Source organism: Coturnix japonica, chromosome 26 (genome assembly GCF_054131305.1).
Source record: "Coturnix japonica strain WE chromosome 26, WE-NBRP24, whole genome shotgun sequence".
Classification (NCBI taxonomy): Eukaryota; Metazoa; Chordata; class Aves; order Galliformes; family Phasianidae; genus Coturnix; species Coturnix japonica.
In genome coordinates this window covers 5,047,563-5,066,971 of record NC_140688.1, presented here as the reverse complement: position 1 = coordinate 5,066,971, position 19,409 = coordinate 5,047,563, and the positions used below count along the sequence as shown (strand labels likewise).

Sequence of the window (19,409 nt, the reverse complement as noted above, 5' to 3'; positions counted from 1 at the left end):
TAGGATCGGGGGATTAGATGGGGATTCAGTCGATTGATAATGGGGATTTCTGTAGGCCCCATGGCAAGTGTAGCTGTAGCAGGGAGCTGCCTGGCAGCCACTTGGACTGCAGGAGGAGCGGTGAGCTGGGTGAGCTCTGGCTGGTGTTACTTGGTTCCCTCCCCAGAAGAGGAAAGGAAGGAAAGACTGTGCGGTAAGTCCTCAAATTCCCAGGCATCTATCTCAAGCAGTTTTTCTCTTCCATTTTTGACTGTTCAAGCAGGTCTCCCTCTCTGACCACATGCTGTCCCGCTCACAATGCATCCTTGTGCTCCTCCAGTGCAAGCTGCATGATCCCTTGAGGCAGGCTCATAAGCAGCTCGTGACCCGAGTTCCAGTTCACATAGTTCAATTAAATCCCTATTAATCCTGCTCAGACCTAATTGACTTTCATTCTCATACATGTGCTTCTCTCTGCTTTAGAGATGCTCTCTGCTGATGTTCCCCACTGGCAGCAGCGGAAGAGCCAAGGCTGTCTGTGAAGAGAACCAATACTTCCTTCGTGCTGCTCTGGAAGTTTTGAAGCCAAGATTCTTTCCCAGCCTGTTGTAAAGAACATGAAAAGAGCCCTTTGATGCCTGGGTGCCAGGGAGGGTCAAGGCTCCGTGTGGTGATACTTAAGGATGGTGATGTTCACTTCCTTCCCCTCAGCTTGTGGGGTTTCACTTGGAGCCCGAAGGCCCTTGTGTGGCTCTGGAGCTTTCTATACCCTGTGTGAACAGCAGCTGGCTGCAGCCAAAGGCCCTCAGACTGCAGCTGAAGCAGAGCCCAGTTGATTCCTGCACAGCCTGGGTCCAACCCACCTGCCAAACACAGAACCATGCTGCTGTGTGAGAGCCTCCAGGCCGGAGAGAAGGATCCCAGCATTAGTCCCCCCGCTTGGCAAACCTAAACCAGCCCTAAGCTCATAACCATGGGTTCCTGATGCTGGCCATGCTAATTGCTTGCTGTCACACCCACACTCTTTGCATGTCTGCTAAGCTCAGTGATTGTAAAATGATAGAATTCCTGAGCTGGAGGGTCCCTGCGAGGACCACTGAGTCCAGCTCCTGGCTGCACGCTTCAATGGCTCCAGGTGGGGATGGCAAAAAGCTGCTTGAGTTCCTGAAAAGATCAGAGCAAAGGCTCTGCTGCATCTGTCTGCGACTCAAACACCACCACTGTGTTATTCATAATAATAATTCCTACAAATATAGTTGGAATTTGCAGCGAGCAAAGCGCAGCTCACCTCAGGAACTGAATCAAAGGCTGGCACAGTCTGGAGCACACACCTCTGCCTGTTTTGCTGTTGCCCGGGCAGATTGCAGCTTGATGACATCCAACAGCAAAGCAGTTCTCCTTCAGCAGGTATCTTCTGAACTCACAAGCACCTCTGCACTGCAGAGCAGCCCTGTGTTTAACAAGGCTGTCCATCATTCACACTGCTTTCAGATCTGACATTCCTCTCCTAGCACCCAGGACCAACGCTTAGTCACTTCCCCGTGAGGAGGAATGACTTAGAATTAGGTAGTAGATGAGTACAGGATTCTTTCCTATGTTGCTCCCTTATAAGCTCAATAACCACATGCTGCACGTGGGTAACAAGAGCCAAACAGGAGCCGTTCCATCCCAGACTACACCTGCAGATGTCTCCACAAGGTCCGTCTGAAGAGTCTCACAGCTGAAGGTCCTGGGACTGCTCTTCCTCTCTCCAAACACACGGTAGCTGAGGAAAGCTCCCTATTAGCTGAAGAGACCAATTTCAGGACCTTCACTGACTGGAGGAGCCACTGTGGGACACAGGTGTCCCCTCCCACTCACCCTCTCTCCACAGCCGACCATGGCGCAGCTCTTGAAAAGATGACGGAGCTGTCTAGATCAAACCCTAGCACTGACTACATAAACAAATACATGGACTAGCTGCATGAAGAGCAAGCAGCAGACATTGCAACAGCAAGTCAAATGCAACCTCAAAGATTTACTAACAAAGAGTCAAAATGCTACATTTCCATGGGAAGCCTAAAACGGATCAACTCAGGTGTGACAGTGGCTCCCAAGGCGGTTCTGCTCCACACATTGCTGGTGCACTTGCTAAGACACCTCATCTCTGTCTTTGGACACTGGGAAAAGGGGAAAACATATTTTGCTACTGGTATGTCATTCTTGGGGACGGGAAAGAAAGTGAGTGTGGGACTTGGGTCACATCACTGCAGCCTATGGAGAGCCCCTGGGGTGTGTAGCTGCCCTGCAGCACCGCACTGCCACTCCACTGCTCCAACAACACCTACAGCAGCTGTGCACATAAAGATGGCAGACTACAGGGAGTGCCATGCAGGTGCTGCAGGGCTTCATCCCCTAAGCCTGCAGTATCAGCAGTGCCCAGCTGGCTTTGCTGCACAGCCTTATCACCTGAGAGTCTGAAGACCTGGGGGAAAAGCTCAGCAGCTGCGCAGCTGCCGAGGTTCCGTGTCATGCCCCGGCCTGCACACAGCCCGGCTCTCCCTGCTCTGCTCTCCCAGTGTTTCCCGCAGCCCCTGTGCTGTGACCAACACGAGCGGGGCTCGGGCCCAACGCCCGCTCACATCCCCAGCAGGCAGAAATAGCACACGACAGAAACCCAGCCTACCTGCAACCCCCAGCAGCAGTTCAATCCTTCATTTCTACACTTGTGCTTCGTAACACCAAACCAATAACGACAGGACGAGCATCTCTTTGAGTCATTTTATAAAAATATTTGACTTACACAGATATTGTTACAGTTACTTGAGTATTGGAAATTACAATACAAGGAAATGCCGACAATGAATTTCAGTAAAGTATTTTACCATCCAGTGCTGCTGATCCCAGTTCATGTCCTTGTTCAATAGAGCATATATACACAAACAGCGATGCTTGAAGAAAATGCAGAAGACACCACAAGAATCAGGGGCTGGAGATACCAACAGAACCAAGAGCTGAATTCACAGACAGAGCGCAGCATGTCAGAATGATGCAAACAAGACAATTTTAACAGACTTTTCGTTTGCAGTTTTTCTTTTTCTGGAACAGAAACACATTAAAATATCAGCTCCCGCTGCTTGATCAGATGAAGACATGACTCATTTACTGTGCAGCTTCATATAGGAACACCTGAGCTACCTGGAGCAATAAGGCTTTGTTAATTCGTCCATCAGCAGCTCAGCAGCTCATTCAGTTTTTCATGTCATTTTCATAAGGCAAACAACGAAACAGAAGTTACTTTCATGTTTGAGAACTGGGATTAGTTGGCAGCTACATACGAGTATGTATTTGTTATGCAGTATGAATTCACACAGATCAGGTTGCTCAAGCAGTGCTGGGAGCAGTAAAGTCATTCATCTCAGCTGGAAGTCCAATATTACCTGGGGTAGCAGATGCTGTGGGGTTATCAGTTGCAAATAACAGCTTTTCCTTCAGCTGCTCATAATTCTTATAGGCTGGAAGATCCAAGCGACTGAAACTGAAAACAAAGAGAAACCTTAATTATTGAACAACAGTTTAAACCACCAAATATCCATGAGGAACACAGGCATATGAACTGTCCTGTTCAGAAGGAAAACTGCATTTGTACCCTCTAAAACACCTGTATCTTGACATGCACTTGTCTATGAAAGTGAGAGTTAAAGCACAACAAGCACCTGAGCAGCGATAACTTTCCATAACTGGCAATGTATTTAGGAACAAGTCTCACCTAATCTCTCTTCTGTATCTGAAACTTAAAATCTGAGCATCTTCACAAAGCACCAGCGTAACTGAGAAACTGAGCAGAAGCTACATTTTCTCCAGCCAAGAGGGAGCATGAGCGTGGCTATTTATTTTCATTGCCAAGATCGAGCGTGGTGATAATGAAATATCAATCCCAAACTCTTTAAAAAAAGGACAACCTTAAGTACTAAAAGTAGCTTTACGTTTTTAGTGATGTGCAGATCCATGGCGTTTACAATGGAATCAGCTCCACAACAAAACTGCTTTTCAGAAGTTCAACTATTACTCAGCAGAGCTTACTGCCATAGCCCAGTGCTTTGCTTTCACACAGTCTCAGACACTTCCATATCACACCCACTTCCTAAAATCTCAAAGTAGATTTCTATCCATAAGAACAGAACCACAGCAGAGTTTGATCCTTCGTACTTACCAGGTGTGACTTCCAGGTAACCAGTTTTCTTTTCCAACTTTCTCAATGCAAAATTTTTGGGGTCTGTTGCTCCCTGTACAAAAATCAAACAATGAATTCTTAGGTCTAACTGCCCGTGTATACCAGTAGGTAATACATGAACACAGCGCGTGAAAACAAGACTATAACTACTTGCAGAGCACAAAGACATTTGTCTCTCACTACATCCCTCTGAAGAAATCCACGTAGTGAAATGCATAAATATGAAGCGGTTTTCAAAGAAACTCAACCACTGAATCACATCGTTGGTTTGGTACTGGAAGGAATCTCTGGAGTTTACCTAGTCCTGCCACTCTGATCAACCAAGGATACCCAGAGCAGGCTGCCCTGCCAGGACCATGTCCAAACCATGGATCAAGTCACTGATGCAAGGCGTGTTCACATTCCATCCATCCCTTTTTCTATCACAGCTCTACCAATATGCAAGACTCAGATTCCATATAAATTCATTAAAAAATACCCTTAAACACACAGCTTGGTCCTTATTAAGAAAAAAGGAAATAACATGAGCATAAAATGCATTAAAGAGGGCTCGTTACCCGTGAGGTCAGCAAATCCTCCTACTGGTAATCTGCACGTTCCAGTAACAAACTGTAGAAATCTCATTCTCTTCTCATTATCTATTTATTTCCCAAACTGAAAAATAATAATTAACATTGATGTCAAGTTTAATATTGAAATGTTCACTTCCCCATCCCCCATGGGACAGCTGGATTAGCAGTTATCATTTACATTTACATGCTACTTATCTGTTGAGTAATTCTGACTATTGCTCATTAAGCTGTTGCTGCATTCTTGTGTGGAAAAAAGAAGTCTACAAACCTGCCAGAACCACAATATCTGTCTGCAGGTTCTGCTATCATGCCGGAAGATGGTATTGCCTCTGCCAGTCATTCAGATCAATTTCTTGAATTCCACACAGGAGCACCTTTAGGGAAGAAAAATTTCATAAACATGGAAACTACAAGCTACTACTTTGCTTCTACAGCGAGACTATTGTACTGAAATACTACTGTACTTCAAAGCACCCGCAATCACAGTACGCTTGGTTTTAATATTAAACTCTGAAACTTCCACAGCAAATAATAACATCCGTGGCAACAAAGAAGATACACCAGTCATGAAAACGAATGCATTTAGACATATAAACCATACTTTCTCATTGCCTAACCGTACAATTTTGTGCTAGAAATACGATGTTCTGCTGCAGAGTATAATTTGGAGAGACCAAAAGCAGCTAAAACCTGCTCCACTCTGTAATTTGACCATCCGCTGATATTTGGTTCTTATCTCCCTTGCTTTCCAGTCACTCACTCTTTAGACACATGCAAATCACATTGTCAAGGACTACAAAAACACTGTCAGCCAAAAAATTTATGCTGGCAGAATCTTAACGTTAGAAATGTGTCTAAATTGGTTGCAAAGAAGAAAGTGAAGAACAACACAGTAACCAAATACTACCTGATACATAAGGCTTCTCTCACACATCCTGAAAGCAGAACCACCAGCCTTAATGAACTCTGCTCTTCAGACTCTGACTGAAATTCAAGTATTACATGTAGCAGCCTGGATCTGACAATAGTCTTTTACTTCCAGCTCCTTAGCATCAAAGGACCGCAGATACTGCTGGGGCAGAATTTCATTGAAGCCTTCAAAAGAAGCTTGTGTCTGTTCCTCAGCGCCTCAGGAAAGTCTCCATTCTGCTACCAGCCTGGAAAAGACACAGAAGGATCATTTAAAACGGGCTACGCTAACCCAAGTTCATCTTTGTTAGTTTGTTTTGAAATGAACCGTAAGCTGTGTTAAGAAAAATGCTGGAAAGTTCTGGGGATAGAGCACTGTGTAACTGTATTCTAATTGTGTTCCCAACCTTCACCCTGCACAAACAATTTTAAGTTAAAACCCTATGTTTCCAACCACTCAACTATGGAAAGCATTTTAGGCTCCAATAGCAGGCAGCATCTACTCACTGTTGATATTAATGAGAGCACAGGAGTCCCTTGCTACCCAGAGGAAGAAAAAAATGCAGAGCTATATTCATCTAATATGTTCCATATTTGTTTCTGTTAATCAGGAAACTTTGCTCTGTGGTAGAAACTCCACTCTCCATTAAGAAAAGGGAGAAAAGCAGGCAGGAGACGCAAAGAACCTGAACCCAGGGAGAAGCAGATATTATGCTGAATTCAAGCCTAACCTGTCAGGAGAACTGGAATCGAAAGGAGAGATGAAACTCTGGGGAACGCAACACAGGACACAGAGTGTGACAAAAGAACATTGCTTAAGCTGCAATCTGAGCTCTCCCTGGCTTCCTCAAAACCAGAAGAGAATGGTCTTCTGCAGGTACTCCCTCCTCTCTATCCCAATGAGTATTTTGCACAACTGCCAATGCCAATACGTTCCTTCTGCAAATGTCGCTGTTTCTGTGAAACCTTTCCAGATGACTCATGACAAAAGCAATTTCTATCCCTCAAAACCTTCCCACAAAGAAGCCTTCACAGATCAGATGGTAAGAAAGAGGGAATTCTACGGCCACAGCAATAAAGCGCGCAAAAAAGCAACCAACACAACCATGCCAAACCGCAGCCCGGACTTGTCCCGCTCACTGCAATCCAGACCCACTCCATCCGTACAAACCTTCATCCACGCCCACTGCCCCAGCCCAACACGGCACCGAGGCGTGCGGATCCATCGGCACCAATTCCAGCGGGGAGTCCTCATTCACACCCCCGGAACAACAACGCACACCAACACGGCCGGGGCCGGCTCAGGCTCTGCCTCCAGGCTTTTGGGGCCGGCCGGGTGACTCCGCAGCACAGCGAGACCGTGGAGCCGCCCGGGAGCCGCCTCTGGGTGCCGGCAGCGCCGCGAGCTCCTCCCCCGACAGCCCCTCCGTGCCCCCGCACCGAGGCCCGACCCCGTTCGCAGCACAGAGCCCGCTCCTCCCGGCCCCGCTCATGGCCGCCATGGCCCGGAAGTGCTCTCCGCCGCCTGCAGGAAGCACTTCCTGTCACTGGCACTGGCACGTGGCTCAGGCCGGGCTGGGGCCTGGTGGGGGGGGGCGGCTGCCGGAAAAGGACCCAAAATTCACGTCTCGTTCCGTGTCTTTCCTCTCGCTTTCCCTCCTTTACCTTCCCCTTCCCTTCCTTCCTTCCTTCCTCGCCCTCGTCCCCTTCCCCACCTCCCTGTGTCCATTCCAGTGCCTGGCCACCCGTTCTGAGCATTTATACCTCGTAGTGTCCAGCCTGAATCTCCCCCGTCGCAGCTTGAAGCCATTCCCTCTGGTCCTATCATTAATGACACGAGAGAAGAGGCCGAGCCCCAGCTCACTACAGCCTCCCTTCAGGAAGTTAGAGAGAGCAATGAGGTCTCCCCTGAGCCTCCTCTTCTCCAGGCTGAACAATCCCAGCTCCCTCAGCCGCTCCTCATACGGCCTGTGCTCCAGACCCCTCACCAGCTTTGTTGCCCTCCTCTGAACACGTTCCAGGGCCTCCATGTCTTCCTTGCACTGAGGGGCCCAAAACTGAACACAGCACTCGAGCTGCGGCCTCATCAGTGCTGAGAACAGGGGGACAATCACCTCTCTGCTCCTGCTGGCAACACTGTTTCTGATGCAGGCCAGGATGCAGTTGGCCTTCTTATTATACAGAAAGGAATCTCCTGAAAAGGAAACCAGAATATCTGGCAACATGAAACAAAGTTCGGATTCATAAAAGACTGGCAGCAAGGCCTGAATCTCTTGTGTAATCTGCTCTTGATGTATCACATTAGCACTAGGTGGAATGCAGAAGCTTCCTGAGATGTGATAATCAAAACTTAGTCCAATGCCTTAAAAAAAGCCTTTAAGAGATTACTCCTCCTTGGCTGTTTAAAATAAACTTAGGTAGTACAAAAGGTTGGAAAATCTTTGGACAGCTCCCCAGGGCCAGGCTTTGGAAGGCCGTATTGACGAGAGTCAATCAAGCTCCGGCTGCAGGCGTATATGTGTGTGCCAGTTCTTTAACACAGTAGGAATCACAACTTGCTGCATGATCAAAATTCTACATATGCTACTCCCGAACCCCAATTACTTCCAGCAGTGTTAAATTACCCCTGATCTCAAAGCAGAACAAAACAACCTAATGCCACACCAATACTGAATACATAGAAACAAACAACTCCTTGGGCCTCAAGGGGAGGCTGATGCACAGGCCACAGCTGCCAGCGTGCAGCTGGGCTTCCCAGGGCAAACAGCAACACACGGTGCTTCAGAAGCTGAAGGAGCCCTCAGGGAAGAGAGGCCAACTCAAGGGGCTGAGCACGGGACACCCTTCTTCCTTGCGGGCTGCTTCCCCTCCTCTGGTTTCTTTCTGTCGGACCTCAGAGAGTAAGGAGATGCTCACAGCCTGTCACCAGCACCTACAGGTTGGGAAGACCAACAAGGAAACAGGGGAAAACGTGCACCATGTCAAGGGAGAGGCGTGAAGCCGACCGCTTCATCGCCCTGTGATTGCCAGCCCGAGCGAGGGACGTTCTGACCAGCTACTGAAAGAGGCAGCACCAGGTTTAGAAAGTTCACTTCAATTTTATTGCGTACAAAAGGACTCGGCTTCTATTTATTACCCCGCCCACACCCCAAAATGAAGCCCCAGTGCCCAGGATTTCCGCTTAGCAATCAGTCACTCAGCCTCCAGTCAGACCCAAGGAGAAGCCAAATCCCGGGGCTACGTCACCTCCTCCCTCTCCAGTCCCAGCCAGCCCTATTTCAACCTAACCCTACACCAGGCCTGGATCTCAAGAGACACACCCTGAAGGAACGCAGCGTCTCCAGCTCTTGCCATACACCAAGTCCTGCCTAGGTGAAGCCCTCTTTGCTTCTAACGCAGCACAAGTCCTTCCTGTCCAGTTCACTTCCATCATCTCCACCGTTCATGACAGGGAAAGCACGGCTGTGCCGGTAAACTGGACTGTTGAGTCAGCAGCTTTTGGTGCCACCTCCGAGGAAGCGCTGCAGGTGGTTCTGCTGTCCTTTGTAGCTTCTTGCTCAAGCCCTCATCGTTGCTTTCCGCTTTCCTTCTCGGCTTTCTTCCTCAGCTGAGCAGCGCTTGCCTTGCCTCGGCAAGTGCTGCAAGAGGGAAAAAAGAGGCACTATTTCACTCACGCACGCTGCCAGCACAGGCTGACTTAGAGAGCTGCTCGCAAGATATCCTTGGGCTACGGACCCAAGAACAAGGAAGGACACAAAACTCACATCTGCATTGTCTGTTACCGCATGCCAAGGAAGAGTCCTCACACTCGAGCACTGCCCCACTTGCAGCTGAGGGGAGGAGGAGCTGGAAAGGACAGGTGGACAGAAAAGAAGGGAAAAGCTGAAGAGGCGAGAATCAACTTCTCCCCGAGGCAGATCACACCTTCGTGGCCAATCTTTTAAGGATGCTCACCATTCCTAATCCTAGCGTTAGCAAGATGAAAATTCACCACCTACCTTTTCACGCTCCTCGGGTACGCACTGAGGGCCGTGCCGTGGCTGTGCTGCACAACACCAGTGACTGAAAGAAAGCACGCAGAGAGCGGATCTGTTGCAGACAGTGCCAGGAGCTGTGCTTGAACAACGCTTACGGTAAGGCACGCCTACCTTGCCATGGCCACACTTTGGGAGCTCTGGGACACAGCCACGTGTTGCTCTCCTGAGTCCCAGCTCCATTTCTCAGCCACTCACGCTCTGCTCCTCCATGTTCTGCAAAGGAAAAGTCCCAAGAGGGAAATTCAGTTCATCGCAGATGTCATCAAACCTCTGCTCTCAGGGCAGTCGCACTCATTGCTCGGGGTGAGCAACCAGCTGCGTGCTTACCCAGGGAGCAGCGGTTACTTTGACTTGAGTGTAGCAGCCAATGCCTGACTGTAAGTACGAACACTAACCTATGCCTAACTCTAAAATAACAACAGAAACCTATACCTAACCCTAAAGAACAAACAGGAACCTATGCCTAACTCTAAAGAACAAACAGGAACCTATCCCTAACGCTAAAACTAAACTGAACGCTAACACTAACCTAACACTACCATCAACAACAAAGAACAGAACAAGCACCTAACTCCAACAGGGGGAAGAAGGAACTGGGGGCCCACAGAACCGGTGGAGCAACAAGGAGGAGGAGAAGAAGATGTTAAATAATGCCACCCAGCTAACGCTGGGGGCAGGGGCCGTGCAGCAGGAAAGGAGCCGAGTGCCTGGACCAGTGATGGTGAAGCTGTGACCATGCCAACGCGGGGCCTGGCACGGTGGTGTGGTGCCAGGCCAGCTATGCCGCGGGCGGATCCACATCCATGGGCTCCTCTGGAGGGGGATCCACCTCCATCGGTTCCTCTGGAGGGGGATCCACCTCCATAGGCTCCACATGGGTGGTGGTCACGGGGCTGGTCCAGGCATGATGGAATATGGCTCTCTTACCCCTCCTCTGCCTGGTGGTCATGGCGGGCCCCCTCCTCCTTCTCACTCCTAGGGCCCCCAGCTCCATCCTCCCGCCTGAAACAGGGAAAACTTCTACCCTAGCCCTCTTAGCTGCTGACATGGCTGCTAACTGCCACAACTGTCAGAGGTGAGTGTGTTGCGCGCGGCAGCGGTGACCAAGGTGACATGGAGAGGGTTCTAAAATGGCGGCCGCACTGCTGGCACTGGCGTTCCACATAGGATGAGGAGGGGGCTGGAGGGCAGGGCACGACACGGGAGCTCCAAGGCGCTCCCTGTGCCCAGCGGGCAGCCCTTCTCTCTGGCCAGCAAGAGGTCACAGAAGTGCCGGCCCCAGGTAAAGAGCCCTCGGCCTCCTTCACCCTCCTTCACTCTCCTTCACTCCCCTCCTTCACCCTCCTTCACCCTCCCCCTTCTTCCACAAGGGAATCTTTTTGGGCTGCCATACTGTCGTGGTTTTGTATTTTTTTCTATTGGTATTCACAGTATCACAGTATCACAGTCTTGTGCGGGTTGGAAGGGACCTTAGAGATCATCGAGTCCAGCCCCCGGGACCCAAAATTAACGTCTTGTTCCGTGTCTTTCCTCTCGCTTTCCTTCCTACCCCTTCCCTTCCTTCCTCGCCCTTGTCCCCCTCCCCTCCCTTCCCTTTGCTTTCTGGCCACCCTCGCTATCCAGCTCTGCCCCGGAGATGCCTCCAGCAGCTCATCTCCACAGGCAATAAATGCTCGCGCTGTGTTTCTTTGGACGTGCGGATCACAAACTCCATCAGCACAAAACAGGCGACCGTCCTTTCCCATCCCCTGCTGGTTTATGCAGAGCAACACAGTGCGCCCGGCCCTTCGGCTGGGGGTCCTGATGGTGCTGGGGCTGATGGTGGCTGAGGCCGTGAGCAGCCAAAGGAACAACCAGGACAGCTGCCAGCCCTGCAGTGAGACACGGCTCCCTCTGGAGAACCCCGATGGAAGGTTGTGCTGCCACAGCCACCCAAATGGAAGGGCTCAGTCAGTCTGTGCCCAGCACACAGAGCTCCCTGGAACTGGCGTCCTCCCCCCTGAGAAATATCCAGCAGTGGATATTTCTCCTTAAGTCCTTTGTGATGAAATCAATGAACCATCCCTTCCTTCTCCTACTGCCTCCAGTTGTCACCTCTGTGGGATGGAACAAGGTTTAGGGTGGACTTTGAGCTCTATATGTCTTGGGGACCCAGTGGGCTCCTGGGACACGTACCCACAGCAGCGCTCTGTGCCTTCATTTCCCTCTTGGCAGAGCAGCTCCTGCCCCCCTCTTCTCCTCCGGCTTCTTTCACTGCACACAAGTCCCCAGATCTGCCTCTGCAGCCGTAAACCTTCCCAGAGAACTTGTTCTCCCATAGGGCAGACACAGTCACCCTCCTCACTACGAAGCAGCTTCAGGTTGGCTGCTCTCAAAGAAACAGAGATTTCAGCCTCACCCCATCACAATGCTGACCGTTTCCACAAAGGAGAATCACCTTCTCAAGAGGCTCCAACTGTGCCCATGTACACAGTGTCACCAGTGGACCAGTCACCCCAGAAGTTGCCAAAGTGTGTGGTGGGACAACTCACATGGTCTGGTGATAAGGAAAAGAAACTCTGGTCCTTCTGCCCTGGTCCTGATGCTCCCTGAAAGGGGCTTCCATGCAATGCTCTACAGAGGCAGAGGACTTGCTACATTTAGAGGTGAAGAAAAACCTTTTTCTCCCCGGCTTCCCTCTTGGGACCAGTGACAACTTCTGCTAATGGAGAATGCATTGCAAGAGACCCTGGGCCACCTCCGCGGCCTGAGACCACCACGATTAAACAGTGTCACACCAACAGTGTAGGACATTGTTCTGTGATTTCCCCACGCTGGTACCCACAAACACCTATCCACACACACACACACACACACGATGCTTTGGGTTTGGTTTAAAGGAATCAGAAACAGCTTCTAGGCTTTAAACAGCAAATAGCCCTTAACAATCTGCAGACCCTGTAAGTCTCTCACTTAAGTGCACCACTGCACCAGATTTGTACCCAGAGGGCTGAGAGGAGTCAGCCTGGGAGGCTGATGGACTGATGCTCAAGACAGCAGGCAAGTGAGTGACAGAGACCATCACTGCACACGTCACCTTCCCAGTGGCACTGGTTTTCCTGGCAGCTGCTCCCGGGGCAGAGTAACAGCCCAGCAGGGACCTGGGATCAAGCTGTGCCACCAGACCTTACAGGGAGGTCAAAAGAAGCCAGGAGGGGAGTATTGCATGGGCAGAGCTTCCTGCTGATGCCAAAGGCTGGCACAGTCTGGAGCACACACCTCTGCCTGTTTGGCTGTTGCCCGGGCAGAGTGCAGCTTGATTACAAAATCACACAGAATCACAGAGTTGTAGGGGTTGGAAGGGACCTCTAGAGATCATCGAGATCATCCAACCCCCCTGCCAAAGCAGGCTCCCTACACCACATCACACAGCTCGGCATCCAGGCGGGTCTTGAATATCTCCAGAGAAGGAGACTCCACCACCTCTCTGGGCAGCCTGTTCCAGTGCTCCGTCACCCTCACTGTAAAGAAGTTCTAAATATGATAACGAAATACAAGATAACACAATATAATATAATTGAGGCTAACAAATCAAACAAACAGGGAATGAGAGAGTCCCCGAAAACCGAGAGGCCGACTGTGAACTCTAGGCGACACGGCTGGAACGCTTCCCACTCTCCGAGAAGTTGGAGAGAAGAAGGAGGGCACTCCAGCCTGGGAACGAGATTATACAGCGTCCTGGTCCCGTGACTTATCATTACCCCTGTTGTTCTCTGGGATATGTAGTCTTCTTCTGTGGGCTGCACATTCAATACAAGTATCCATACTTTACATGATGTTATGATGTGGAATACTGAGAGCAAAATTAAAAAATTACAAAACCATGACAGCCACATCAGCCCCACAGCAGCTCCTGCCCCATAGATCAGACCCACATCTGCCCCACAGCAGCTCCTGCCCCATAGATCAGACCCACATCTGCCCCACAGAAGCTCCTGCCCCATAGATCTGATCCACATCTACCCACCTTTGAAGTACTTTGGTCCTTCTCTGCCAGTCGATCGCCGCAGCATCTGGTTGTCTCCTGCTCAACACTCTGTCCTACATCCCTCCTACACAGGCCAGAAACCAAGGCACAGATAGTATAAGGGATCCTCAAGGGTCTGAGGCGTCTTCCCTGCTGGAACAGCAATGGAGGACACAAGACCAAAAGAAGCCAGATTCAGGCAGAGAAGCTTGAGGGTGCAGCCATGTGCATTAAGGTTGCTATGGTTTTGGCGTTTCAAATACTACTCTGCCTGACTGGGGCAGGGCAGGCTTACGCAAGTGTTTAAGCAGACGTCTTTCTGGTCCTGTAGGAAGCAGCAGGTCTGAATTAAAAGGAGCAATGAGGGAAGGAGTGCCCTGAGCTTGTTTCCTAAATAGAAGGCAGTGTGGGACAATTTGAGGAACAGGAATTCAACTACTGTAATGCAGAGCACTATTTTTGTCGCCTTCCAGCAGTCACCGATTAATGGAAGATTCTTGTCCTTCCCAGACTCCACTGTTGGTAACTCACATCTACAGCCTCTCTGGGCAGCCTGTGCCATTGCCTCACCACCCTCTGTCTGAAAAAGTTTCCCCCTAGTATCTAACCTAACATGTAGCCTAATTCTCCTCTCTTTATTCACAGGAGATGTGCTCTAGACCTCTAATTATCATTCTGACCTTCCTCTGGAGCTAATCCAGAAGCTCTGCACTTTTCTTGTGCTGTGGGCTCCAGATTTGGACACAGTACTGCAGATGGGGACTCATGAAGGCAGAGTGGAGGGGAGCAAGAGCCTACTTCTCCATGCTGCCACTTCTCTGTGGATACAGTTGGTCTTCCAGACTGCAAGCACACACTGCTGGTTCATGTCCATCTTTTTGTCCACCAGAACCTCCAAATCGTTCTCCACATTTCTTCCATGAGGAACAGCTCCATGATCTTCCCAGGCACAGAGGTAAGGCTCACTGGCCTGTAGTTTCCCATGTGATTTCCTTCCTGCCTTTCTAAAAACTGGGAGTGATGTTTCCCTTTTCCAGACCCCAGGGACTTCTCCTGCCTTCTTCTGACAGCCATGACTTTTCAGATACGGTGGAGAATGGCTGGGTGAGCGTATCAACCAGCTCCCTCATGACTCTGGGAAGCACGTCATCCTGCCCCATGGACTTGGACATATCCAGTCTTATGAGGAGGTCTTGGACTTGCTCGTCTCTTACAGTAGGAAGGATTTTGCTCCCCTGGTGTCCACCTAAATGTTCAGAGACATGAATGTCATTCACTTTCTAGGCTCTTCTTGTGGCTCCTTAAAGTCCAAGAAGTCTCATTTTCAGCTCTCCTTACGCTTTTACCACACAAAGTAACCTGTTCCAGTTGCTTTCTCTTGTGGAAGGACAAAGGAGATTGACAGTGCACCATAAGTCAGAATATAAACTGCTGCTATACAGAAAATATTTCTGATTTCTTCAGTATTTGTCTGGAAGACAAAGCTCATAGAAAAATGTTCTAAAGTGTGAAGAACGAGCCCCTTTCAGGACTGAAAATGACTTCTGCGTTAGATGAATAACATGAATGTCTTACAGGCAAAAAATACTAATCTGGAAAATATGAAATAGGAGTCAGAAAAGTTCCTGATGAGCTGCACATGAAGAGTATGGCAGAGTTTCCTTAGGGTAACCATCTTCTTTATTACCCTACAGGAATGGGTAACAAGGGCAGGAGTATGGTTCATCATTCCCTTCTTAGATTGATGGCAGCTCCCTCTTTGTGCTGGAAGGTAAATAATGATGGGAGAGACCCCTGGGTTTTGGTGGGACATGAAATATCTGTGGTCACAGCAGGTATGTGTCAGCTGTCACAAGGCAGACATACACAGGTAATGCAGGGTAAATTAAACGAGAGCCTGTACAATGAATATGATTAAAAACTGTGTAATAACAGCTCAACAAGAAAACCACTTGAAAGAAAGCAGGAGATCTGGCAGTGTGAATATATGCTAATTATAGAATGGATACTTGGCTGACGTTAGTAAGAATGTGCAATGTGTAATTTTTATGTGTCAGATAAGTACAATAGGCTGTTTTCTATGTTTAAGAGACCCTGACACTTGGGTCTCCAGGCTGTCTCCCCAAGTTATTCCCTAGTGTGCTTCACAACACTAAGAATGTGGAACTGGATCATTCTCTTAGCCCTCTTGCGTTGCTAAGTGTGAGATCCTCTGTTCAGAATTGGATTAGCTATCAATGAGTGATGCACAGATGCTATGGCAGACCCACAGTCCTTCCACTTCTGCCCTCCTACTGCTGACCTGTGAGCACAGATGTACTGTTCTATAAGATGCTTTAGAGAGCTCAGGCTTAGCCAGTTGCTGCACCCACAGAAAGGCAGAGGGAAGGGCTGAAAGTCTGTGGTGACAAAGCTGGGCTGCTGAGGGGCTGATTTTCAGTTCTGTCACAGAAATCCCAGGGCCATTTGCAGTCCTTCAGGCAACTGCCCATTTGTAATAGGCTGACAAACTTGTCTTGTGCGTCACATCTGTTCAGGCTGCAGAATTCTTGGAGCAGGGTTCATTTCCTATGGAGAAAACCTCACTCTGTTTGGGTCTCTCCCTTTCTACAAAGAAAGGAAAATGACAGCAATCAAAATGATAAACACAAACATAGGACATTGCTTAGTTAGGATGTGTTTAACAGTCAACAGCAGTGTAACACTTATTCCTCAGGCAAAGAAAATAAGAAAACGAGCCATCTGGGCTTGTCTCTTCCCAGTTTTGAATGAGGCAACAGCATTAATCTTTTATTCCCTCCATTTTGGGCCTGGTAATCTTGGAGTTCTGAGAGATGTGGTTTTTGGTGAATAGATGTGGCCTTCAGTATTCTCCTTTTACTCCAAAGTCTGAATCTCTGCATTCCCCCATATCACATTAATGCTTTCTTTCCCCCTCCCCCCTCCCAATAAATAAATAAATAAATAAAAACAAAAATTAATAATAATAAAAAAGCAAGCTCTCAGCTTATGAAGAAATAGCTGACAACAACCTTCTGGACAAAGCATTTTTATGGAGTACAGTTCATATTTATAGGGAAAAAAGATCCAGAACTTTGTGCTCTGTAGTCTCCCAGTACCATATCCCACACATGCTAACACACCCTTAGGACAAAGATTACAACTGGAAATAATGATGTGGCAGTTATCCTCCACCCTGATAAAACTTCATCCATTGATGAAAAAGGTGTGTTCCACAAACTAGTGCTCATGCCATGTGGTTCCTATCAGTGGGAGAAAGTAAGGGGGAAAGCTAGAAGGTACTGTTCACATTAAGGAAATACAAGAGAAGATTTTTTTGTTTTCCTGCACAGAGGTTGCCTTGCTTAAGCTTTATTCTGCTATGGAGGAAATGCATACACTTTTCTTCCTCATTTTCCCTTGCTAACAGAGGGAAAAGTCTGACAAGAAGAGTTATTGTCACCTTCCTCATCCTTACTACTTGCTGACACTGGAGAAGAAAATCCTCTGGGGACTACATGGCTTTGTTTCTTGGCTGTCTACTGTGCAGTTGTCCCTTCACTTTCTCATTTCCTTAAGGTAACATCAAGCTGATGTGTGCAGCCCACCAATAAAAGTCTGTGGAAGTAAGCCTTTCTCAGGAGGTGCTGTGCTACTGTCCTCACTCATTTGCAAAGTTCCCTCTCCATTCTTTAGCATAATCTCCAGGTGGGAATGGCAGGAGGCAGTTACAGAAGGAACTGCCAGACCCCAAAGCAGAGCTGGTGCAGGAGGGTACCACACAGCCATGACTTCAGGTTGGGAACTCAGAAGACCATCATACTTGAGCAAGGAAGAGTCCCTTTAAATAATGAGATGTGCAGAAACACCAATGAGTAGAGAAATAAAAAATCTAGCCTTTTCAGTTTATCATATTGGCTTATAAGTTGTGAGAAATCTATGCTAGTTCTTTGAGAGGGACAGATTTTGTTTCTCTACTTTTCAGCTTACATTTGCACCACTGAGTTACTGATGAAAAAGGAATGTTACCTATAACAAAGATAAGCTTTATCTACTGATTGCTTTAAATAAACCCTCATTCCTTTCAGCTTTCACAGCTTGTAGTCTGTTAATCACGTCAATCATTGACTTTAAATGTAGGAAATATGTAGTAAATGCATGTAAAGCTCTCTCAGTGTGTGTCAGAGAATCCAGCCACAAGCCTAAGAACAAGAAGGGCCCTAGCCTTAAAAGAAACTGGGGGTGGGGAGTCAAACCACATTTGGGCCACCACCACAATAAATAAAATCCAGGCAAAATATGGGTGAACCATGGGCTGACAAATCAGCCTCAAAGGGTTAAAGTAAAGGGGTCAGCCAGGTTGGATGGCCCTGTTCTAACCTGACCTGCTGGGTAGCAGCGCTCCCATGGCAGGGGTTGGGTGGGCCCTGAGGTCCCTTCCAACCCAACTATTCTGTGGTTCTATGATCCTTGAGAGCCCCTTCCAGATCGGGATATTCCGTGATTCAATCTCGTGTGCTGAGCGCTCCCTCTGCTGGCACACACACATAGCTGGATTTTTCCCTACTCAGGCTGGGAAAAAAACGTGCCAGTGGAGCTGATGAAATGAAAGAGGTCATCGAAACAGAGCCCGTGGGGACTTGAAGGCTGAGCTTACCTTTTCTTCTTGGTACAGTTAGCGATCAGCGTCGTTCATTACCTTCAGCACCATGCAGATAGCGCCTGTATTTTACACAGGCCTTAGAGCTGGTTTTCTTTCACTTATTAACTGGAATGGCCACTAAAAGAATCTGAAGTTTTTCTTTAGTTTCTGATAACAGGGCAACAAGTTTGCTTAGTCACTTCTTTTTTACAAAAGCTGTGACCTGAGGAACGGATTTATAAGCAGAGCATTTCTACACTCATGTAAAAATCCTGTGGAATGCAAATGTCCAGAAGAATTTTAGCACCCACTGTGGGGTTTGTCCTTACAGTGCAGAGCAGACTGGAACATTGTTCAGCCTTGTCTGTTTAGAGCATAAAGTCCAAGAATGGCACCACATGAAAGTTTGTAATGCAAGGATCAAGTACCCCTCATAGTCAGCACCATCAGCTCCCACAATATCCCACAGCACAGCACTGAGGACCTGAGTGGAAGGTGGTGGGATACCTGTCTATGTTCCCATGATGCTGCCTCTAGGACACATGCTCATCCCTGGATAAGCAGTATAGCATAAACACATCATCAGAAAACAAAGATTCCATCTTTCTGTTTTTCCTTGTCTATTGCTACTGAATTTCTTGTTCCATTGGGCTCGAATCCATAATGGCTTATATATGGATATGACAGTCCTGTCCTCTCTCCCCTCTAAACATGTGTACAACCACACAAGCAGCCAGACACAGCCCTGACACAGTTGCCATTCACAATCACTATCCCCCAGGGCAGCACAGTAAGCTTTCATCCCACAGGATGAACTACTGCTTTAATGGAGAGGGGAAAACACAGGGGGCAGCCAGAGACAGCTTTGTTCTGCTCTGGATGCATCTCCAGCAAAATCATGTTCAGTTAGGTGGCATACATCTCACAGTAACAGAGGGCAGTTTGCTATCTGCAGAAAAGGTGAAAACCAAAAGAAGTATTATTCACAAAACATAAAGAAATACTGTTATATGTCTTCTCTTTGAGTCACTATACACAGTCATTACAGAAA

The 19,409-nt window shown here is 48.3% G+C and overlaps 1 protein-coding gene and 1 long non-coding RNA gene across 7 annotated transcripts; both read right to left on the bottom strand.

Annotated features, from left to right (window-relative positions):
- Positions 1-2,725: 2,725 nt before the first annotated feature.
- LOC146756734 (E3 ubiquitin-protein ligase Itchy-like) lies at positions 2,726-7,360 on the bottom strand. Of its 6 annotated transcripts, XM_085524280.1 has the most exons (7): positions 6,845-7,352; positions 5,801-5,921; positions 5,033-5,138; positions 4,750-4,846; positions 4,172-4,244; positions 3,399-3,496; positions 2,726-3,057 (listed from the first exon to the last, which is right to left on the bottom strand). In XM_085524280.1, the coding sequence occupies exons 4-7, from the start codon at positions 4,814-4,816 to the stop codon at positions 2,879-2,881; spliced, it is 417 nt and encodes a 138-aa protein (XP_085380406.1). In that variant the 5' UTR covers positions 4,817-4,846; positions 5,033-5,138; positions 5,801-5,921; positions 6,845-7,352; the 3' UTR covers positions 2,726-2,878. The 6 variants fall into 6 exon arrangements, with proteins under 6 accessions (XP_085380406.1, XP_085380405.1, XP_085380410.1 ...); XM_085524279.1 differs by having other exon boundaries at positions 5,801-7,352; XM_085524284.1 differs by having other exon boundaries at positions 2,726-2,972; positions 5,801-7,352.
- Positions 7,361-8,817: 1,457 nt separating this feature from the next.
- On the bottom strand, positions 8,818-10,754 carry LOC146756733 (uncharacterized). Its single transcript, XR_014937355.1, has 3 exons — positions 9,822-10,754; positions 9,672-9,735; positions 8,818-9,519 (listed from the first exon to the last, which is right to left on the bottom strand). It is a non-coding gene; the product is annotated as an uncharacterized LOC146756733 (long non-coding RNA).
- Positions 10,755-19,409: the final 8,655 nt, after the last annotated feature.